At 46.6% G+C, this 23,597-nt stretch overlaps 1 protein-coding gene across 1 annotated transcript in view; it reads left to right on the forward strand.

Moving 5' to 3' along the window:
* LOC127053644 (uncharacterized) overlaps positions 1-23,597 on the forward strand; it is a 44,339-nt gene that overhangs the window by 15,413 nt on the left and 5,329 nt on the right. Inside the window, exons 4-18 of the mRNA XM_050958720.1 lie at positions 5,630-5,770; positions 8,833-8,895; positions 11,491-11,611; positions 12,158-12,250; positions 13,976-14,136; positions 15,077-15,162; positions 15,592-15,675; positions 17,567-17,629; positions 17,792-17,869; positions 18,014-18,102; positions 19,005-19,041; positions 21,944-22,092; positions 22,283-22,345; positions 22,734-22,809; positions 23,366-23,450. Of these exons, the coding sequence (XP_050814677.1) occupies positions 5,630-5,770; positions 8,833-8,895; positions 11,491-11,611; positions 12,158-12,250; positions 13,976-14,136; positions 15,077-15,162; positions 15,592-15,675; positions 17,567-17,629; positions 17,792-17,869; positions 18,014-18,102; positions 19,005-19,041; positions 21,944-22,092; positions 22,283-22,345; positions 22,734-22,809; positions 23,366-23,450 (1,389 nt within the window). The remainder of the gene's footprint in view (positions 1-5,629; positions 5,771-8,832; positions 8,896-11,490; positions 11,612-12,157; positions 12,251-13,975; positions 14,137-15,076; positions 15,163-15,591; positions 15,676-17,566; positions 17,630-17,791; positions 17,870-18,013; positions 18,103-19,004; positions 19,042-21,943; positions 22,093-22,282; positions 22,346-22,733; positions 22,810-23,365; positions 23,451-23,597) is intronic.

The raw sequence follows: 23,597 nt of genomic DNA on the forward strand, positions 1-23,597 counted from the left end.
CTGCAGTTTGGGTCTGCTCTCCATGCATGTTTTGCTCCCACTCCAATTTCAGTGTCATCTGTGATATGAATTCAAATAAGGATTAAATCTGCAGAAGTACCTAGCAAAGAAGGACATGGAGTGTTCGAGCTTAGCTGGTGGAAAAGAAGCCTCTTCAGATCCTAAAAAAGGAGTCCTGTACTGGACTGTAGAAAGCAAGTAGTATCATTACTTGGAGCTTGACCGATGCTTTGGCATTTTTGAGACAGGAGCAGCTTCACAGACTATCAGGATTCTTAAGTGAGAGACTCTAGAAATAGAGTTGGACAACTTTGATTAACAAAGAAGTAAACAAAGCAGAGCCAGGATGATAAGATCCCCACTTCTCGCTTATTCCTTTTCTGCCAAATGAAAAAGTACAAAATGCATAGGACAAGAGGCTTTTTATAAATTCTAAAGAAGTATAATATAAAGAATCTTCTTAACCTGGTGGTGGTCTGTCTTCAGCTATATAGTTACCTTTTCTTTGCCATGCAGAGACTTTGGTTTTGATTATAATCCCTCTTCTGCTTATTCTCAGGCATAAAAAAATGGAGCACCAATTGCAGAAGGGCTCCCTACGTTTGCCAGATCACTGAACTGTCTTGCGTTTTAGCCACACACATCTTCTTTTGATGCTGATCTTGATATATCTCTCATTTTCACTACTGTATATTATCATCAGGATTCCCCATTTCCCATGTTGCTTGAGGATGTAGGCCATGGTATATATGTTTAAAAAATTAACTCCACATCACTTAAAGTTGCTTTTACTTTTTTTCTTTTTAACTCTCATTTTTGTCTTGGGGATGAAATCCTGGCTGGACTGGACTGGACACAACTCCCATTAACTTTAATGGGGCCAGGATTTTTCCTTGTGTTACAATTTGGGTGTCTGCAGGTTGACAGATAAGGACTTGACATATTCTAGGAAGTAGGAGGAATTGCAAAACAAGCAGACTAGGGTAGCTGGGATCCCAACATTTGGAAATAAGTTGTAAAAGAGGAAGAGTTCTGTAGAATAACTGGTGTATATCATGTGGACATCACAAGATGGTGCGAGGGCATTGCAGTCTGCAACCCATTTGGTGACAAAATGGCTGAGTGGTCATTCATGACTTGATCTTCGGCTCTAACCTGCCTCTGCCAAATTGTCATGAATATTTACCGGTGCAGGCACAAAATCTGCCTCAGTCTTAGTACAGTGATCACTGGAAGGAAAAATATTTTATTCAACCTAGCAGGAAAAATTTTATTCTTCTCAGGTGACAGAACTTTGCAACGTTAGTTAAAGCTGATGTCTCCTTTGACGACTTTTGTTGATGTCTCCAGTTGCAGAAAGGTGTAGCTATTGAAGATCTGCTTTGTCATCACACTGAGTTCCACTGTGAGTGCAGAAGCAGGCTCTGATCCCTGGGGATTCATAGATTCATAGACTCTAAGACTGGAAGGGACCTCGAGAGGTCATCGATTCCAGTTCCCTGCCCTCATGGCAGGACCAAATACTGTCTGGACCATCCCTGATAGGCATTTATCTAACCTACTCTTAAATATCTCCAGAGATGGAGATTCCACAGCCTCCCTAAGCAGATTATTCCAGTGTCTAACCACCTTGACAGTTAGGAATTTTTTCCTAATGTCCAACCTAAACCTCCCTTGCTGCAGTTTAAGCCCATTGCTTCTTGTTCTATTCTTAGAGGCTAAGATGAACAAGTTTTCTCTCACCTCCTTATGACACCCTTTTAGATACCTGAAAACTGCTATCATGTCCCTTCTCAGTCTTCTCTCTTCCAAACTAAACAAACCCAATTTTTTCAGCCTTCCTTCATAGGTCATATTCTCAAGACCTTTAAACATTCTTGTTGCTCTTCTCTGGATCCTCTCCAGTTTCCACACACCTTTCTTGAAATGTGGTGCCCAGAACTGGACACAGTACTCCAGCTGAAGCCTGACCAGCGCAGAGTAGAGCGGAAGAATGACTTCTCATGTCTTGCTCACAACACACCTGTTAATGCATCCCAGAATCACGTTTTCTTTTTTCTTTTTTTTTTATTTTTGCAACAGCATCACACTGACTCATATTTAGCTTGTGGTCCACTATAACCCCTAGATCCCTTTCTGCCGTACTTCTTCCTAGACATTCTCTTCCCATTCTGTATGTGTGAAACTGATTGATTGTTCCTTCCTAAGTGGAGCACTTTGCATTTGTCTTTGTTAAACTTCATTCTGTTTACCTCAGACCGTTTCTCCAATTTGTCCAGATCATTTTGAATTTCGACCCTGTCCTCCAAAGCAGTTGCAATCCCTCCCAGTTTGGTATCGTCTGCAAACTTAATAAGCGTGCTTTCTATGCCAATATCTAAGTCATTGATGAAGATACTGAACAGAGCCGGTCCCAAAACAGACCCCTGCGGAACCCCGCTTGTTATACCTTTCCAGCAGGATTGGGAACCATTAATAACTACTCTCTGAGTACGGTTATCCAGCCAGTTATGCACCCACCTTATAATAGCCCCATCTAAGTTGTATTTGCCTAGTTTATTGATAAGAATATCATGCGAGACCATATCAAATGCCTTACTAAAATCTAGGCATACCACATCCACCGCTTCTCCCTTATCCACAAGGCTCGTTATCCTATCAAAGAACGCTATCAGATTAGTTTGACATGATTTGTTCTTTACAAATCCATGCTGGCTATTCCCTATCACCTTACCACCTTCCAAGTGTTTTGCAGATGATTTCCTTAATTACTTGCTCCATTATCTTCCCTGGCACAGAAGTTAAACTAATTGGTCTGTAGTATGCTGGGTTGTTATTATTTCCCTTTTTATAGATGGGCACTGTTTGCCATTTTCCTGTCTTCCATGATTTTCCAAAGATAATAGCTAGAGGCTCCGATATCTCCTCTGTTAGCTCCTTGAGTATTCTAGGATGCATTTTATCTGGCCCTGGTGACTTGCAGGCATCTAACTTTTCTAAGAGATTTTTAACTTGCTCTTTTTTTATTTTCTCTTCTAAACCTACCCCCTTCCCTTTAGCATTCACTATGTTAGGCATTCCTTCAGACTTTTTTCAGTGAAGACCGAAACAAAGAAGTCATTGAGCTTCTCTGCCATTTCCAAGTTTCCTGTTACTGTTTCTCCCTCCTCACTGAGCAGTGGACCTACCCTGTCTTTGGTCTTCCTCTTACTTCTAATGTATTGATAAAGTCATCTTATTTCCCTTTATGCCCGTAGCTAGTTTGAGCTCATTTTGTGCCTTTGCCTTTTTAATCTTGCCCCTGCATTCCTGTGCTGTTTGCCTGTATTCATCCTTTGTAACTTTGTCCTAGTTTCCATTTTTTATATGACTCCTTTTTATTTTTTAGATCATGCAAGATCTCATGGTTAAGCCAAGGTGGTCTTCTGCCACATTTTCTATCTTTCCTACCCAGCAGAATAGCTTGCTTTTGGGCCCTTAATAGCGTCTCTTTGAAAAACTGCCAACTCTCCTCAGTCATTTTTCCCCTCAGTCTTGATTCCCATGGGACTCGACTTATCAGCTCTCTGAGCTTACCATAATCCGCCTTCCTGAAATCCATTGTCTCTATTTTGCTGTAGTCCCTTCTACCCTTCCTTAGAATTGTGAACGCTATGATTTCACGGTCACTTACACCCAAGCTACCTTCCACTTTCAAATTCTCAACGAGTTCCTCCCTATTTATTAAAATGAAATCTAGAACAGCTTCCCCCCAGTAGCTTTTTCAACCTTCTGAAATAAGAAGTTGTCTGCAATGCAGTCCAAGAATTTATTGGATAGTCTGTGCCCTGCTGTGTTGTTTTACCAACATATATCTGGATAGTTGAAGTCCCCCATCACCAGATCTTGGGCTTTGGATGATTTTGTTAGTTTTTTAAAAAAAGCCTCATCCTCCTCTTCCACCCGGTTAGGTGGCCTGTAGTAGACCCCTAGCATGACATCACCTTTGCTTTTTACCCCTTTTAGCCTAACCCAGAGACTCTCAACACTTCCATCTCCTATGTCCATCTCCACTTCAGTCCAAGTGTGTACATTTTTAATATATAAGGCAATACCTCTTCCCTTTTTCCCGTCTGTCCTTCCTGAGCAACATTACAATCATGTGTATTATCCCACCGAGTTTCGGTGATGCCAGCAATGTCATTTGTACTTCCAGTTCTTCCTGCTTATTACCTATACTTCTCGCATTTGTATATAGGCATCTAAGATCCTTATTTGACCTTGCCTCCCAGTTTTGCCCTGACCCTCCTTTCTCTCTGCCATTATAGCCCAAGCTCCCTCCTATTTCCGACCATCTCCCAGGACTCCATGTTCTCTACTTCCTGTGGGCTTTGCTCACCAGTCCCCGTCGAACCTAGTTTAAAGCCCTCCTCACTAGGTTAGCCAGTCTGTGTCCAAATAGGGTCTTTCCCCTCCTCGAAAGGTGAACGCCATCTCTGCCTAGCAGTCCTTCCTCAAATAGCATCCCGTGGTTGAGGAAGCCAAAGCCCTCTTGGCAACACCATCTTTGCAGCCAAGCATTCACCTCCACAATGCACTTGTCTCTTCCTGGGCCCCTACCGTTGACAGTCAGGATGGAAGAGAATACCACCTGTGCTCCAAACTCCTTCACCCATATTCCCAGAGAGCCCTGTAATCACTCTTGATCCGCTCAGCGTCACACCTCACAGTATCATTTGTGCCCACATGGATGAGTAGCATGGGGTAGTAGTCAGAGAACTGGATAATCCTTGACAATGCCTCTGTAATGTCTTGGATACGGGCCCCAGCAGGCAGCATACCTCTTGAGATGAATTGTCAGGGCGACAGATGGGAGCCTTCGTCCCCCTCAAGAGAATCTCCGACTACCACTACCCTACGTTTCCTATTCGCAGTGGTGGCAGCAGACCTCCCAGCCTTTGGGGTATGAGGCTTCTCCTCCTCTACTGTAGGGGGTGATTCCTTCTCTCCTGTATCAAGAAGAGCATAATGGTTACCTATTATCACGGCGGGAGGGTTCGGAGCAGGGGTTGTACACTGCCTGCTGCCAGAAGTAACCAGCTGCCAGGGTCCACCCTGAGACATCTCCTCCACCAGTGGTGTGTCAGCAGTCCTGTGTACTGGGACAGCTACCTCAGCTGTCTCCACATGGACACTGTCCAGGAATTGCTCGTGGATCCGGATGCTCCTCAGCCTAGGATGTTCATTTCTAAATGACCTTGGTTTCTTCCTGGGACCCTCCTTCTCAATAATAAGAGAATTGTGTGGGCATTGATCCATGGTGATGTGCTGTCCTTCATAATATATAAAGGATCTGCTCTAGGAGTTATTTTGGGAAGTTTTATGGCCTGTGTTTTCCAGGAGGTCAGCTCAGTGAACCCTACTGGCCTTGGAATGTACAAATTAATGAATAACCTAGTAATCCTTCTGCTCTACCTCTGCAGAGGAACATGATGACAGAGAATTGTTTTCTAGTAGTTCTGCAAAACAGCGCACATTGTTCAAAAGGAGAACTCTCCAGAAGCATTTTCCTTTTAACAAAATATTTGTGAATTAAAACATTAGGGTGGGGCTTACAAGCTCCAGCAGTGACTCTCCATCTCTCTTGCAGGATGAATAACTTCACTCTCATGCACTATCTTGATATCCATGAAGACCCCACGTTTATTCCAGAGGTTGCTGCTGAGGGAAGAGAGGAAAAGCCTGAGACTAAAAACACATTGGAGATTCTCGAGCAGTTGATGGAGACCAGGTCAGCATGATGTTTAAGGAGTAGGGGGCGTGTGTGTGTGTGTGTGTGTGTGTGTGTGTGTGTGTGTGTGTATTAATGCAGTACTGGGTCATTATGTCATTGTCCGTAGTCTGGACAAAACTAGGTTTCCCAAAACAAAGTGACTTTCTGTATGTCTTAAACAGTGGTCCAAGTTATAAGGAATTTTTTCCCCCCCTGGATGCGTTCTGAATTCTAATGTGCAGCATCCTTTCCTTTCTCTTACTTTGCAGTTTGTGTCCTTACTCAGTATCTCCCCATGCTATCGCTGCACCTTCTGATACCGAAAGCCCCCCTTACTTCATTAACCCTTGTCTAGACTGCAGGGGAAATCTGTTTTGAATTCAGATGCATTTGAATTATGTACTGTTTGTGCTAGGTACTTAAATGTTTTTAGACCAGTTTTAGCAACTTAGTGCTTATACACAAATGGAAGAAGCCTGGGAAACAAGTGGGGAGAACTGGAAGTCCTTGCACAATCAAGGAACTATGATGTGATTGGAATAACAGACTTGGTGGGATAACTCACATGACTGAAGTACTGTCATGGTTGGATGTAAACTGTTCATGGGGCCAGATGCACTGCATCCGAGGTGCTAATGGAGTTGGCGGATGTGATTGCAGAGCCATTGCCCATTATCTTTGAAAACTCATGGCGATCGGGGGAGGTCCCAATGACTGGAAAAAGGCTAATGTAGTTCCTATCTTTTAAAAATGGGGAGGTGGATGATCCGGGGAACTCCAGGCCAGTGAGCCTCACCTCAGACCCTGGAAAAATCATGGAGAGGGTCCTCAAGGAATCAATTCCGAAGCACTTAGTGGAGAGGAAAGTGATCAGGAACAGTCAGCATGGATTCACCAGGGGCAAGTCATGCCTGACTAACCTAATTGCCCTCTATGATGAGATAACTGGCTCTGTGGATGAGGGGAAAGCACTGGATGTGTTTATTCCTTGACTTTAGCAAAGCTTTTAATACAGTCTCCCACAGTATTCTTGCCAGCAAGTTAACAAAGTATGGGCTGGATGAATGGATTATAAGGTGGATAGAAAGCTGACTAGATTGTCGGGCTCAACGGGTAGTGATCAATGGCTCCTTGTCTAGTTGGCAGCCGTTATCAAACAGAGTGCCCCAAGGGTTGGTCCTGGGGCCAGTTTTGTTCAATATCTCCATTAATGATCTGGAGGATGGAATGGATTGCACCCTCAGCAAATTTGCAGATGACACTAAACTGGGAGGAGTAGTAGATATTCTGGAGGGTAGGGATAGGATACAGAGGGACCTAAACAAATTGGAGGATTGGGCCAAAATAAATCTGATGCGGTTCAAGAAGGACAAGTGCAGAATCCTGCACTTAAGATAGAAGAATCCCATGCACTGTTACAGAGTAGGGACCAAATGGCTAGGCAACAGTTCTGCAGAAAGACCTAGGGGTTATAGTGGACGAGAAGCTGGATATGAATCAACAGTGTGCCCTGTTGCCAAGAAGGCTAACGGCATTTTGGGCTGTATAAGAAGGGGCATTGCCAGCAGATTGAGGGACGTGATCATTCCCCTCTATTCGGCATTGGTGAGGCCTCATCTGGAGTATTGTGTCCAGATTTTGGCCCCACACTAAAAGAAGGATGTGGAAAAATTGGAAAGAGTCCAGTGAAGGGCAACAAAAATGATTAGGGGGCTGGAGCACATGATTTATGAGGAGAGGCTGAGGGAACTGGGATTGATTAGTCTGCAGACGAGAAGAATGAGGGGGGATTTGATAGATGCTTTCAACTACCTGAAAGGGGGTTTAAAATAGGATGGATTTAGACTGTTCTCAGTGGTACCAGATGACAGAACAAGGAGTAATGGTCTCAAGTTGGAGTGGGGGACGTTTAGGTTGAATATTAGGAAAAACCTTTTCACTAGGTGGTGAAGCACTGGAATGGGTTACCTAGGGAGGTGGTGGAATCTCCTTCCTTAGAGGTTTTTAAGGTCAGGCTTGACAAAGCCTTGGCTGGGATGATTCAGTTGGGGGTTGATCCTGCTTTGAGCAGGGGGTTGGACTAGATGACCTCCTGAGGTCCCTTCCAACCTGGATAGTCTATGATTCTGTGAACTTTAAAAACATGTTAGTTGCTCATAGTCAATCCTAGGCTCTACCCTGGGCTGCTGCCTTTCCCCCACCAATTTGTTAGCTGTGTTGACTATGACCAGTGAAACATGTTTTTGAAAGGTGTTGAAACTGGTCAACATTAGGTTCTGATACTTTTTCTTTTTTTTTTTTTTTTTTTTTAACAGCACATAGTTCAGACTTACTAGCTAACATGTTTAAAGGCAAGGCCTTCATCACCCACGTACTTAGGAAAGTTTTATGTTTGTTTAGAACATACACAGGTCAAATGCAGATTTGTCTCTTACCAATTAACCTGTTTTAACTGATTTGTACATGTCTGTCTTGTTGTTCTAACATATTCCACACCAGAAAATACAGAAAGCTATAGATTAGATCCTTGTTAGGCTTATTGGCATGTTGAATTATTATTTGTGTTTTGAGCGCAAGCTTTTTGGGGAAGGAACATGGGTTTTGTATAGTCTCTAACGTGCCTAGCATGCTGTTCGTGCTATGCAGGTAATAATATCTTCTCTGTGGCAAGTTTATTCCTTAAACCTTCTCACAAACTCTGGACTTCAGTTGCTGGTAGCTCTAATGTGTGTCTATCAGTGTATTTAAGTTTTGTATTTAAAAAGACTTCAGGCAAAATATTCAAATGTACCGAAATGATTTGAAACGCTAAATTCCATGACTCAGACTCCATAGGCACTTTTGAATATTGTACCGTTCTATAGTGAGGGATTTCTTAACAGCTAAAGACCTCAGCTGGGATTTCCAAAGGGGCCCAAAGCAGTTAGTTGAATTTCAGGTTTTCTGGTTGTTACACTGGAATCTGAAGTACTAGGTGACGCTTACCTAGTCAGCACCTCATCACACCCTTGTTGGCATTGTGAGTCTCGCGGAAGGTTCTTTGGCGACTGACTGTCACTTTTATATTTCTCTCTTTGCAGGTCTCATCCTGGCAACACTGGGTTCAGTTTCAAAGGGATCCAGGACTATCTGAACTGCTACCGGTAGGTGAGATTAAATGATTGGTGGAAAGACCTACAATATTAGGGCATCTTGTCTTCTCTTTTCCCCTCCATGGCTTGATGTGGCTCTCTGTATCTAACGGATCTGTTAGGAATTTCTCCCCCAAAATTTGGCCTACTGCATGTACCTCCTCTTAACTTCATCCCATCACTTCTAGTCCTTCACTCTAGTCTGCTGAAAAAATCCTCTTCCTAGTTGGTTTTTACACTTGTCCAGTAATTGCAGACTCTCGCAAAGTGCTGCAAGGTGGGGGACCTACGTCCAAGTCTCTAGCTCTTGGGCTTATCCATAATCTTCTCAGTGAAGTAGGAAAGCAGGGGAATATTCCTTATGTCACTTGTTGAGCGGGTGGATGGAAGGTCACCACAATGCAGAGCCTTTGAGGATCCTGAAGAACCTCCACTAAGTCTCCCTGCTGCTTGCCCTTCCAGTTTGACACTGTTCCACCCAGTGGGTGTGAACAGACCAGAGGTCACTGGAACAAACAGCTCAAACCAATTCTAGGAAGCAGTGACCAGAGACTGGAGGAGGATTTTGTTGAGGCCAAACTTCTTGGAGCTGTATGCCTCAGGCCCATTTCTGATGCTAATTCAAATTGTACTGCCAGAACAAATGAAAAGGTGGGGCCCAGCCCAAGCCTGGTTTTGGGGGTGGGGGAGCTGTTTGTGCTCATGCATGCTGTAAGCTCATGCAACCTCTCTGTGCCTCTCAAGTGTACACATCAACCTAGGAGCCAGAATTACTGGAAGTGTTACTGCAGCCTAGGGAACGTTGACTTTCTGAAGGCTCATTTTTGGGGGGCTTGATTATGAAGGCCATGTTGTGAGGCTGTTTGCAGCCCTCATCGTCAGTGGGAGATCTCGCAAAAAGTTGACTTCTCCGTTGTGCTCTGAGTTCAGCCCTCTCTCTGGCCAAAGTGAGTTCCGCAGCTGTCATAAACAGATAGCTAAGGGTTAATGTTCTTTTACCTGTAAAGGGGTAACACCGGTAACCTGAAACACCTGACCAGAGGACTAATCAGGAAATAAGACTTTTTCAAATCTGGGTGGAGGGAAGTTTTGGGTGTGAGTTCTTTGTTCTTTGTCTTATGTCTGTGCCCTCTCGGCTATTAGAGTGATTTTTCTAACTCCTGGCTTTCTAATTTTCTGTTTCCAAGTTGTAAGTACAAAGATAGTAAGGCCATAGGTTTATATTGTTTTCTTTTGTATTTACGTGTGTAGTTGCTAGAATGTGTTAAATTGTATTTTTTTTTTGGATAAGGCTGTTCATTCATTTTTTTTTAAGCAAATGACCCTGTATATTGTCACCTTAATACAGAGAGACCATTTTTATGTCCTTTTCTTTCTTTTTATATAAAGCTTTCTTTTTAAGACCTGTTGGAGTTTTTTTTTTTAGTGGGGACTCCAGGGAATTGAGTCTGCAGCTCACCAGGGAATTGGTGGGAGGAAGAAGTCAGGGGAAAAATCTCTTTTGTGTTAGATTTACTAGCCTGACTTTGCATACCCTCTGGGTGAGGGGGGAAGAGAGATTAGCCCTCTCAGTACTTGTGTTTTCCAGGACTGGAAACAGGGAGGGTGGAGTCCCTCCGTTTAGATTAACAGAGCTTGCTTCTGTATATCTCTCCAGGAACCCAGGGAGGGAACACCTGGAGGGGAGGAGGGGGAAGGGAAATGGTTTATTCCCCTTTGTTGTGAGACTCAAGGAATCTGAGTCTTGGGGGTCCCCCAGGGAAGTTTTTGGGGAGACCACAGTGAGCTAGGCACTGTAAAAATCCCTGGCTGGTAGCAGCATTATCAGGTCCAAGCTGGTAACTAAGCTTGGAGGTTTTCATGCTAACACCCATATTTTGGACGCTAAGGTCCAGATCTGGGAAAAAATGTTATGACAGCAGCCTTGGACCCTTTGCCAGGAAAGTGTAATAGTTCTACCCGGAGCTCTATCATCTACAACACTCCGGCTGATTTTAGTGTTCCCGGGCATCAGACTGGGTTTCCAGCTCCTATCTCTCTCTGGGGCCAGGAGTGCTGTGGAGACAAGCTTTCATGGGGAAGGAAGCATTTCATGTTGCTCAGTAGCACTAGCTATCTAGAGAGTGTCACTGATCAGCTCCTGATTGATTCCTGTCTAGTTCTCAGCTCAAAGGGTGATGGCATGACACCTTCCTGCCAGAGGATGGTTTCCTTGAGAACTGTGCCTGGGAAGCAGAGAACCATCCCAGGAATCATAGGCACTGACTCTGTGAGTGCTCCAAAACAAAAACCAGTGGGTGCTCAGCATCCACCGGCAGCCCTGCAGATCAGCTCTCCCCCCTCCCCCCCAGCATCTGCCAGTGGCCCTGCCAATCAGCTCTTGTACCTCCCTCCCAGTGCCTCCTGCCTTCTTCAATCAGCTGTTTGGAGGGTGCGGAATGGGGTAGGAAGAAGTAGGGCGGGGGGGGGAATTTGGGAGAAGGGGTGGAGTAACGGTGGGGCCTGGGGCAGAGTGGAGGTGGAGCACCACCTGGGAACACAAAGTCAGCACCTCTGGCGGGAATTGTAACAGGATCCCACTCTCTCAACTCTCCTCTGTTTTTATAGGACTGGGGAGTTGACACCTTTACAGGTTGCTCAGAATATTATCTCCTCGCTGGAGGACTGTGAGAAATCCAGCCCCTCTCTCCGAGCAATCGTGCAGTGGGACCGGGTGCAGATACTGAAGGTATGTCTGCCTTTTTTGGGAGTGGGCTTCCTCCTCCCTAGAGTGATAGCAGCCAGTGGTCACCTGAATGGGCGCACTTTCCCTGCAGAAGGGGATATGAGTGACTAAGAGGCTCTTGTTCTGATCTCCTGCATAGATGTTCTCAGATCCTGGGATAGGATTGCTGGAATGAAGTGTGCATAGTTCACCTTTCTCCCGTCTTCCTCATTCCCTCCTCTGAGGGCCATAAATGACTCAATTTCACTTACTCCTGAGGGAGACTAATGTTACAGGAGTTGCAGTTCCTACTGAATGTTGCTTAAACCAGGATGTGTTTCTCTGGGATTTCCATACTATTCTTCCCACCCTGTGGCTCCTTTTGCTCCATGACCTCCAGACCTAAACATAATGGATCAATAGCTTCTCTCCTCTCACCCCTGGTAAAAGGGTTCGGACGCATCATGCGGAGATCTCTCTGGGTTGTATTTAGTTTGTAATATTGTTCATGTCCGTCTTCTTAGACATATGCCATTGTCCAGCTAAGATAAAATCTTTCTCTCTTTCCAGATGGCTGAAGCTGCCACTACTCGTTACAGGAATAAATGCCCCCTTTCTCTTCTGGATGGAATCCCAGTCTGCTTGAAAGAAGAGATTCAAGTTGTGAGTTCCCTTCCTGGTTGGAGTGTTGCATGGCCAGCTCATGCTGTGTGAAGTTATAAGCACTTGTGTATCCTGCAGTGAGGGACACTCAAAGGCACTTAAAAGCAGCTCAGTTTAAAATGCATAAAAAGAAATGTTACACTCCCCAAAAAAAAAAAAGTGATTAACCTGTGTAACTCACTGCTGCAGGTTGTTGTTAAGGCAAACATCTTGATAAGATATTTGAAAAGTGTAGGCATTTATAGAAATAAGAGTAGAATCTGCAGTTACAGTAGCTAGACTAAAACAGTAAGACCAACCCTGGAATATGAGCATATAAAAAGCATATTCCATATCTGATATTCAAATCGTAACTTCTAACAGCATTTAACCCATGAAACCCAGGAGAGGGTTGGAGGAGGAAAAGAGATACTACTTATTCTGACAAAGCAGGAAGTCAGTAAACTTAGTCCTAGAGTTGGAGGATGGGATTTCCAAAAGTTCTCAGTGTTGGCCAGACTCTTGTAATTGGGATCTTACCGTTGATGTAAGGGAGAGTGGAGTTCGGACTTGAGTTCGTTGGAAAATGCTAGTTCACTGAAGCAAAATGTTTTGCCAGAACACAGGTATGTTTCCATTGGAAACCTGCCAATGTTCCAAGGTCATAGCCCTGATAGGGAGTCTGCCAGCCCCAGTGGGAGCCAGGGCTCTGGAAACTTGCAGGCTCCTGGCTTCACTACAGCAGCCCAGGCAGCAGCTGAGTAAAACTGGCATTCCATAGCAGTTGTGAAACTGACAAGGATGTCAATTTCACATTTCTTTTGGGGAACACCCTGTTTCCCTGATGCTGAAATGAAATTTTCAGAGGTCTTTGGAATTCAAGAAACTTGAGTAAAATTTGATTTTATTCTGAAAAATAACAAAAGCAAATTTGCAAAATAAAAATAGTGAAATTTCTTGTGAACTGAAGCCCTGAGTTTGTCAGGAGGACAGTGAATGCTTTTGTAAATCACACACCAGTTTTTTGCCTGTGTCCTAGTAATAGTTACCATTAGTAACTCCTGACAGTTACGTCAGCAATTAGATGGTGCTTCTATACATATCACTGAATTATCGCTATATCGGTGGGAGCTGCAGATGTTGTGTTCTGTTCTGTTTGGTCTCATTCCATTGTCCAAAAATGAGGCCACGTATTTGGGTGCTTAAATACCAATTTAGGTGCCTAACTTTAGGCATCCAAATTTGAAACTTACAGCCCCTTCTAATACATGAATGCGGAGAGTGGAGATGCACGAAAGAGCGATCATTTGCCATCTGGCCAGCAGGTTGGAATTATCATTGATACTTTTATAGCACTCTCCATCCAGAGATCTCTCAAGCCTTATTCAAAGTTGGGTCGCTGTTACCTGACTATCTACATCGTGTTAGTACTCTCCCCGGCCTGATATCTAACTAGCACCTGAACAGAGCAGTTAGCGGAATATTAACTGTTTGATTTTGGGTTTTCTGATTCCAAGTAGCCTCCAAAGAGAACTCCAGCACAAGGAGGGCAGTACCCCACCTGAGCAGTGAGGCTAAAAGCAGCCATTGTACTTGCCCAGGTCTGATTTCACCACAATGCCTTGAGTATCTAGGCCAGATGGGCGCTGATTCCTCCAAGAATCTTGTTCTGTTGTTGTGGAGAAGAAGTTGCTTTATCTTGTGTGTTCAGTATACTGAACACACTTTTTTCTGTTTCTTACTGAGGTGCCTTATCACTGCCGAGTGGGAACAGCATACCTTGGGACAGAGCCAGAAACTGAAGATGCTACAGTGACCAGGAAGCTGCGGGAGGCTGGAGCAATCATTATCGGGGTCTCAAACATGCATGAGCTAGGGACTGGAACCACTGGCTGTAACCCCAACCGGTAAACAAGTCACACCCACCCCGCTCCCCCCCATCCCTTTTTTTTTGGTCATTCAGGTACATTTTAAAAACCCTCAGTCATGAAACTCAGCTGTTGAATATTCTCACATCTCACCCGCACGGTGGCAAGGAGAGCATCTTAGCCATGTGAAGGGATTGAGTGTCTGAGGGGTGGGGTCTAAATCGAGGCACAGGATGCCTAGAGAGTAGTGCAGTGTGCCTGGGGGGCAGAGGTGGGTGAACTACAGCCTGTGGGACCCACCTGCCTGGCCTCTGAGCTCCTGGCATGAGAGATTAGCCCCCGGCCCCCCGCCCCTCCCCTGCAGTCTCAGTTCTCTCTGCTGCTGGCACAATGCTCTGGGTGATGGGGCTCCAAGCTTCTGGGGCAGTGCAGCTGCAGAGCCCGGCCTGACCTGGTGTCTGCTGCACGGTGTGTGGCTGTAGCACCAGCAGCCACTGGTGCTCCAGGCAGTGTGATAAGGGGACAGGGAGCGAGGGTGTTGGGTAGCGGGCAGGAGAGTTTGGAGTGGTGGTACGGGGGTCGATAGGGGGTGGGACAGTCAGAGGGTGGAGAACGGGGGCTGAATGGGGGCAAGGGTCTGGGGGGGGGGAGGGGAGCAGTCAGGAAGGGTGGAGGTGAGGGTTCTGGGTGTGATCAGGGGACAGGGAGCGGGGGGGTGATGGATGGGGCAGGGCTCCTGGGGGCGGGCCATCGGGGGTGAGAAGCGAGGGTGGGGGGTATGCCCCCCTCTCCTAACCAGCCCTTCATACAATTTACAAAATCTGATGCGGCCCTCAGGCCAAAAAGTTTGCCCGCACCTGCTTGTGGGGGTGAAAGTTAGGTTACTTCTGAGACATGATTTTGTTTCCTCCCCTACCCTAAGGTGAGTCCAACACACTCTCATTTGAAAGTCTGCACACTCTCATTTTGTCTCCTTCAGATTCCATGGCACCGCTAGGAACCCATACAACCCCCAGCATTTCACTGGGGGCAGCTCCAGTGGATCGGCTGCTGCTGTGGCGGCAGGTGAGATGAACTGAACCCAGCCAGGGGGAAAGGCCGCTTCGGAAGTTGCTGGAGCCTTTGGGGAAGATTCTGGGGTGTGGCAGAAGTTTTGTGGGTGGGTGGAGAGAGGCCTGCGATAGATTCACCAGGGGTGTTTTAGGAGCGGGGCAGAGAACAGAAGATAACAGAATCCAAGGCAAGGGGCCTGGGATCAGGAATAAGCCTGCTGGAGTAAATAGGCTTTCCATGCAGTGCTTTGTCTGGTGTAAAAGCTGGTTGTGGTTGGGCCTCTATGGGGATTTGGATGTCAGTGGGTATTGCCCTTTGTAGAGATGGGCGCTTCAGATGTACCATATGCCTGCTCTTTCCTGTTAAAGATTCTGGGAAAATGGTGTGGGAAGGACTGTATACAGTCTTTATGGTCCCATGCAAATACACTTTTCTCTGTAGGTCTTTGCCCATTGGCTCTTGGCACTGACGGAGGCGGATCTGTGAGGATTCCTGCTTCTTTCTGTGGTGTTGTGGGTCTGAAAGGTATTGCCCCTTTACCTGGCTGGGGATCCTGCATTTCCTGGGGGATGGTGGGACCCCCACAAAGGCCAATACCCTCCTGAGCATGAAACTGTTCCCCAGCCCTCTGAGGGTTGGGATGATAGTGCCTGTTCAGCGTGTGGCTGTAACTAACTGTGACAAGGATTTGACTTCTGAGATCTGCTGTATTTGACTTGGGACTTTAAATGGTTGTTAGGGAACTTAGAGTTTGTCTGTCCATACATCTTATGGATTTTAACTAAAATGAAAATAATCATTTTTGGCCAAACATGGAGACATTTACTGGTTAGCTAGTGCGTCCCTGACTCCAGATGACAATTGGGTCATTCTGTACGCCAGCCCCTCTTGTCTTTTAGCCCTGGCACAGTGGCTTGCCCTGGCTGAAGGAGCAGGGATAAGTCGATGTCATTCTGAGCTGCAGTGTGAGGACTTGTTTTTTTGGAGGGTGAGGGGTTATAAGGGAAGGAAGCCACAGCATGAGCCCCACTAGCTCTGGGTTCAGGGTCCACAGGCATCTCTGACGTGACCTTGCTGCTAAGGGTTTGGAATGCACACCATGAAAATTGTCTCCATCCAGCAAGTGTTGAATTTCCCCTTTCTTTCCCATATTCCGCCAGGGAGGAGAGGACTAAGGGGCAGAGAATCATCCAGCTGTAAATCCATGTACCTCTGTTGGAGATCTGCAAATCCCCAGGATTGATTTACAGCCTGTAAATAAATCTTCCCCAGCCTAGGAATTCTGTAGTTTTGAATGAGGCAGTCACCCCAGCCCTGTATCTCAGTTTAGGGCTCCAGTTACCACTGGAGTAGTAAACCCAAGTGAACTTGTACTCCTTTCTAGAGGGGCATGTGTAGTAGGTTATGGCTGGCCACCTCAGAAGTGGGGCGGGAATACTGCTAGTAGGAACAGCAAAGAGTCTGTGGCACCTTATAGACTAACGGATGTATTGGAGCATGAGCTTTCGTGGGTGAATACCCACTTCGTCGGATTCACCCACGAAAGTTCATGCTCCAATACGTCTGTTAGTCTATAAGGTGCCACAGGATTCTTTGCTGCTTTTACAGATCCAGACTAACATGGCTACCACTCTGATACTTGCTAGTAGGAAGGCTGTGTTATTGGTCTCAATCCTGCTGACCTCTATGCACATAGTTCAAATTAAGCACATGCATAATTAGTCCTGTTGACCTCGGTAAAACTGCGTATGTGCTCAAAGTTAAGCATGTGCGTGTTTGCAGAAGGGCTTGGTTCCTAGTGTAAAGGCAGGGGTTAGTCACTTCTGCTCTGTAAAGGCTCCCCAAGGATCTAGAGCCTGGTTTCTAAAATGTTAGTCCTACTTCTCCCTGAGCACATTTGCTACTGGTGCCTCCCCTAAAGTAAATTCTTCCCTAACTTTACATTGGACTGCAGGCCTGACTTGAAAGTAAGAAAGTAGCCCTGCCATGGGTCCTCTGGGAGTGGCGGGATGGAACTTCATGCTGTAGGTTTCTTCCATCTCTTGCATGTCTGTGCTGTAATCAATGCTAGCTTTAGCTGAACCAAATCCTAAGCCGATGATGCTCTTATTCCCCCCCCCATCCCCCACTCCTCGCATTCTTTAGAATTTCCTCTGAAGTGTTCTGAACCTGATTGGTTTGATGAAGGAACCCAGTCTAGAGCCACTAGCTGTGTGGGACTGATGCCATCTCACTCCAGGCACACAAGAGGATGAGGGTTGAGGGTATTTAGCCTCATCCCCTTCTAGGTTAATACTAGAGATGGGCCTGAGCCAAAAGGATCTTTAGGAAGACTGAGTCTGCCGAGCGCTGGTCTGTCTCCACTGAATACAGTTTGTTACTCCATGTGATCTCTGTGTCTGTGTCTTGCTTGAAGGTACATTTGGGCTCATCAGTTGTCACGGCTGTCTTCCACTCTCCTACTCAACCGTCAGCCTTGGTAAGAGGGGTCTCGTGGTGCTGCGCTGACTTCCCTGTGCTTGCCCACATGTGAAGACACACAGCAGGTGTAAGCCCCTGCTTGAGAGTGTGTGTCACTGGAAGTGGGTGTGTCCTGCTCATGCCTTGTCATGTTTGCAACCATTTCATTTATTTCGGACAGGCCCCATTTGTACGTCAGTGACAGATGCAGCCATTGCGTACAGCATCCTAGCTGAGCCAGATCCACTGTACCCATATGGTGAGTGAGCTCCCTCTCTCTCCATTATCCCCCCTCTCCCTGCCTGACTTCCCCCCCCTTGGTTACCCCATGTAATGACCTGTTTGATAGCTCGCAGTGGGTAGGTCCCTGCCTGATGGGATCTTTTTGTTTTGTCCCTTGCAGGACTACAGCAGCCAAAACCATCCCTGTCTGAAATCCTCACTCCTGACCTCAAGGGCTTAAAATTGGGTGTGAACTGGACTTTTTTTAAGGTGCCTGTTATCTCTTCTCTTTATGGTGCACTGTGTCAGCTGTTGGAATTCCTTCAATGCAGCCGTCCCCTCCTCTAGCCTGCCAGCTGAGGATTGATCGCAGACGTCTTTCTCCTCGCTGCCCTTAGCACTACAACCTGGTCAGAAACTTCACAATGAAAATCTTTTCTGAGGGAAAACCATGGTTCTGTTGAAATTGAAATTTTCCAGAAGAAAACATTGATTAGAATGAAACTTTGTACTTTTCTGAAGCAGTGATGTTTTCTTCTAGGAAATTTCAAACAGTTTAGTTTAAAATACCGTGGCGAAATGGAAATATCACATTAGGAAAGGGAAGTATTTCGATTTGCATTGACGCTTCTGAATTGACATTTGTGAGAACTCCTCTTCATTCTGTGAAAAACTTCAGTATTTCAACTTTTCACCCCAATTCGGGACGCAAACAAGTCTTGAAATATCAGGATTTCTCACAGAATGGACATTCCATTTTCCAGCCAGCTCTACCCTGCGTCCACTGCCTGTCTCCTGAAGACTGTGCTGGGGTCGCATTCTTTCCACCCAAGCCAGCTGGAGGGGGGCTGTCGGCTACCGGGTTTGATGCTGCAAGGGAGGGTTCATGTGCTGTGTTAGCTGTGCGATGGCTCTGTTTTCCTCCCCCTCCTCCAGAGCAGCAAACACAGGGCTGTGTGGTCTTGGAGCTGGGGCCCTAAAAATAGCCACGGTGTGAGAGGTGTTGGTTTTATGCCCAAGGCTGTGTTTCAAGGAGGAGAGGAGCGTGTAGCCTTTAATTTGGTGCTCAGGATGGTGGGGAGGCTGATGTTGGGTTAAGCCTGGGGGAAGAGGGGATGACAATTGATAAAGGCCTTCAGTTAGTTAATTTATTTTTCTGTCTTGTCCTTCAGGCTTGTGATGCAGAAATTTTGGCAGTCTGCCAAAAAGGTAGAGTACACATTTCTCTGTTTCTGATGTCTGCTCCCCCATGGCCCCATAAAAAGCTGCAGTAAAGGCTCCAGAGGCTCCAGCCTGTGGCAGGCTGGAGCCTTGTCACTTTGGAGAAATGTGTTGAGTCTATCGAGGGGCAGCTGACCATAACTCAAACTGTAGTTGGTTCTCTTGGCTCTCACCTGAGTGGTGCTTTCCTCTGCGTAGCTCGTGTTTGAGTTCTGGAATTGTAACCTTGGCTAACCTAGCTCCCACTGGCTGGCTGCGTGACCGCAGTGGCCATGGTGCCCTGAATAACCCTGATCTTGCTGGAGTTTTAAAGCTAAGTGGGTTTGGGCTTGTTTAGTTCAAGTGGGAGCCTTGCCCACTCCCCCATCTTTGAACCTGGCTTTCTAGGCTTGTTCCTTTGCTGTTGGATAGCCCAGCCAGTGCGCCATCATATTTACAATATAATTGTGCAGACTTGTCTTCTGAAAGCCTTTCTGGGTTTGCCTTGTCTGCTAGCCTAGTGTTAGTGCTTTGTTGGGTGGGAGATGTGGGTATGAATCCTGCTCCCATCAACCCACTATTTGGGGCTCCCTTGACTACAGCCAAATCAGCTGTGCTGCAGGGATACTATCCTGGGGGAGGGGGGTAGGCTTGTCAGATCTTGTAAATTAAGCAAGGATGGACCTTGTCAGTACTTGGAGGAGAGCCCTCACAGTGGCCTGTGTCTTGTGTCATCCACGCATCAGAGTTTAGCTGCTGCCCCATCTCCTCTGGAGTTTTTGTTGTTGTTCTGAGTGCATTTATCCTGTCTATTCCCAACTCCTATGACCGGGGCGAGCTGGAGCCGGTTCGCAGGAACCGGTTGTTAAGTTTAGAAGCGGTTTTAGAACAGCTTGTTAACTGGCTTCCCTGAGAGGGAAGTTTTGATGGGCTCTAGCTGGGAAGGTGTAATTCCTCCTCCCGGCCACCGGGGGGCGCTGCGCAGCAGGAGCCATGTAGCTGCCTCCTGGCCCTGTTGCTGCTGCTGCTTGGGGCTCCTGCTGCTGCCTGGTGGGTTCCCGGCTGTGTTGTGCTGCTCCCAGCCACTCTACCCATGTGCGTACCTGCACCCCTGCCTGCAGCCATCCCCCTGTGTGCACCACCTGCCCGCATCCAGCCCCTGTTACAGCCAGCCCATGTCACACTCCCTGCCTCCAGCTGGCCCTGCCCCACGCCCCTGTCTGCAGCCAGCCCCATGTCCACTGGTGCCCTGCTTCTCAGGGCAGTAACCCTGCACACCTTCAATGGGGGGAGGGGGCGGGGAGCAGCTGGGACCCACACATGTGCACACCCTAGGGTGACCAGACAGCAAGTGTGAAAAATCGGGACAGGAGGTGAGGGGTAATAGGAGCCTAGATAAGAGAGAAACCCAAAAATTGAGACTGTCCCAATAAAATTGGGACATCTGGTCACCCTACCACACCCCAAGGGAGTGGCGCTGACCCACACATGTGAAACGGAGCTCATTTCTAGTTCTGGCCCATCTTTTTAAAAAAAACTTTAGGTAGGGCTAACATACATCTGTATTTTCCCGGAGATGTCAGGCTTTTAGGTTCTTAAATCGCTATCTTAAATCGCTCTCTTGAAAATACGGACGTATGGTAACCTTATTGGTACAAAAAATACATACTGTGGCACATCCCTTAAATCAGAAATTTTTATAGGGAACCGGTTGTTAAGATTTTAGCAGCTCATCACTGCTACTGTGTATGACTACTGTGTATATATAAATATTACTGTAGTGTCTCCCTGTGAATTTTTAATTCTGATTCCCCCTTGCAGTCTTCAGGGCCCCCCTCTGCCTCACAACCGGCATTCAGCACTTGGATGCCAAGATGACAGACTCCTTAAAAATGCCAGAGAGTTTTTGCTTAATTAAATGCAACATCAAGGTTGAGTTTTAGCTACCCAGAAATCAGGAAGTTCAGAGCTGTTTCCCACAGCAGTTTGAAGCCTGCTCCCTTGTGTGTAGCCTCATGATGTCTTTCGCTGTCAGACATTGGGGGCAGATTGTCAGTATGTTAATTAAAATGCACACTGATGTGGTCTGAATGCACGAGAGACACAAACTCCACCTACGCTGCTACAGATTGGAAAGCTGATCAGATGTTTTAATAATATTCAGCTCTTGTATAGCATTGTACAAACACCGATTCATATTTGAATGTGTGCATGCCAGTAGGTGGGTAAGTCGCCTTATTCTCATTTTACAGATGGCAAAATGGAGGCTCACATGGGTTGAGTGAATTGTCATGGTTCTGTAGTGAGTCTGCGGAGGTCAGGGACAGAGTTCTTGAGTCTATACTCCTCATTCCATGTCTCTAACCAACAGACATGCAACCACTTAGTGCTCCCTCAATTTGCAGCAACTTGTTGATTTTGTCTTTGACTTTCATTTCACATTGTTCATTCTGAATGTTCCTTGGATGAGAGCCTCAGACTAGTAACATTGGTAGCGACCACACTAGTCTAGCATTGTTCATGTCAGCACATCTGGAAGCATTTTGCAAAGTCAAGGAAGCATTGTTATGCCCTTTTTACAGACTGGGTAACTGAGCTGCAAGCAACTTACCCACAATGTAATAAGCCAGTGGCAGAGTTGAGAGCAGACCGTGAGTCCTCACCTCTGGGTCCGCTCTGTCGTGTGGGTAGCTGTGATCTAGTGAACTAAAGCCCTGCAGTTTTTTTTCTATAACTAGATGCGGCCAGGTGTGGTGTTGCCCATGCGCTGTGATCCTATGAGCAAAGAGCCTGTTGTCACATGGTTGTGGGACCCCCTGCCTCGTGTGAGATTAAGTCTCAGACATCTCATTGTAGCCTTCTGAACACAAGAAATAGCACATTCCTTTTGCTCCTCCTGCTTCGTGCTCAGCTGTAGAGCACCTGCAGGCTTTAGGTGCCTCTGTGATGGACGTGCCCCTGCCAGAGATGGAGGAGGTGCGGGTGGCGCATGTCATCTGCATTCTCAGTGAGATGATGGATTTCCTGCAGCCTGACTTCAACACCCACTTCCAGCAAATGGTAAGGGGCAGATGCATGGATTGTTAGCATCAGCCTTACTTGTGTAGCAGTGACTGACACAGATGGCTTGACACATGAGTGGATAGGCTCATGGTGTATGGGACCTGGGGCTTTTTCAGCCTTTGCCCCAAGCGGGAGTGGAAACCAGCTGGAGTGTGCAGCCCTCACCCAAAGTTCCTTTGTGTTTCAGAATCTGGAGACACGGCTCAACCTTACTCTGGCTTCCCAGTTCACAGCTCTGGATTATATTAAGGTGAGGAGCATGCTGTGGAAGAGAGAGAGGAGGCAGACAAAGAAGGCTTCTCCCAGCCTGGCGAGGTTGTAGGGAGGAGACAGCCCACTTGGAAGCTCTCTGCACCCAGGTAGAGAGCCATGGAGAGACGTTACCCAGCAGTGCTGCCCTCTGCCTGTGAACCGATGCAAGATTGGAGGGGCCCAGATGGGGAGGAATCATTTGGTCTCATGCTCTTACTCTGAGTCTGATCAGTGAGTCTGTGGTGGTGCTGGCTCTTTATCAGGGAAGGAGGCTGTGACCCCCAGTGATGGGGATAGGCACCGCTAGAGGACTCTGTACGTTCTGTAAATTAGTGTCGTCTTGGTACATCCCACTTTGCGCTGATACCATCTCTTTCTCTTTGCAGGCAAATCGGCAGAGGACTCGGAGCATGAGCTTTCTGCGAGAGATCTTCACCAATGTGAACTGTATCCTCACCCCAGGTCTCTGCTCTGTGGGCTGAGCATGGGATTTACTGTGGCTTGGAGTGAGACTCTTGGCGTAAATGTGCACATATGTATGATGCACTTGGCTTCCAGGGTTAATGCTTAATCCATTTGAACTTGCAAAATTATACCTTTTTATAACTGCCGTGAGTCAAACGTCCTTCCTTTGCTCTGCCCCAGCTCTAAAGAAATGTGACTTTAAAATTGCTCCTCTATGTTCCCCAGGCCTGATCCATGTATGTTTCACAGTGAGAACTGCTCATTGTGCTGACTAAAAAATAGGAATTGTAACACTCCTGTTAACTGAGCTGTGCTGGCTCTACCGGTCTACAAGGGAGGGAGTGGGAATCTGTTCTCTGCTGTGCATCATCAAGAAAATCCTTTTCTGGTTGGAAAGTTGTTGTTCCTGATGATGATGATGCACAAATCAAAAAGAACTTGGCTTGACTCCAGGGATGAGTTAGAGCAAACGTGTGCCTTAAAGGAGGCATAGGGGGGCTGAATTGTCCCTTCAGGAGATGGTGATTGTTGATTGCCTGTTTCTCTCATGCAGCCACCGCTTGCACTGCCCCAAGAATCCAGGACTCTGACCTCTTGACGGGGAACAATGATGTTCTAACAACACTAAAGAGCATGAGGTGAGAGCAGTGCTGTTTGCGCTGAGCAGTAAAATGTGTTTATGGTCCGGCTGAATGGAGAACGCTGGAGATGCTCACAGCTGTTCCGTCCCAGCCTCTGCCACCTGAGCATTGGCTATTGAGCAAGAGAGATCACAGCTGCTCCAG

This window comes from Gopherus flavomarginatus, chromosome 1 (genome assembly GCF_025201925.1).
Source record: "Gopherus flavomarginatus isolate rGopFla2 chromosome 1, rGopFla2.mat.asm, whole genome shotgun sequence".
Taxonomy (NCBI): domain Eukaryota; kingdom Metazoa; phylum Chordata; order Testudines; family Testudinidae; genus Gopherus; species Gopherus flavomarginatus.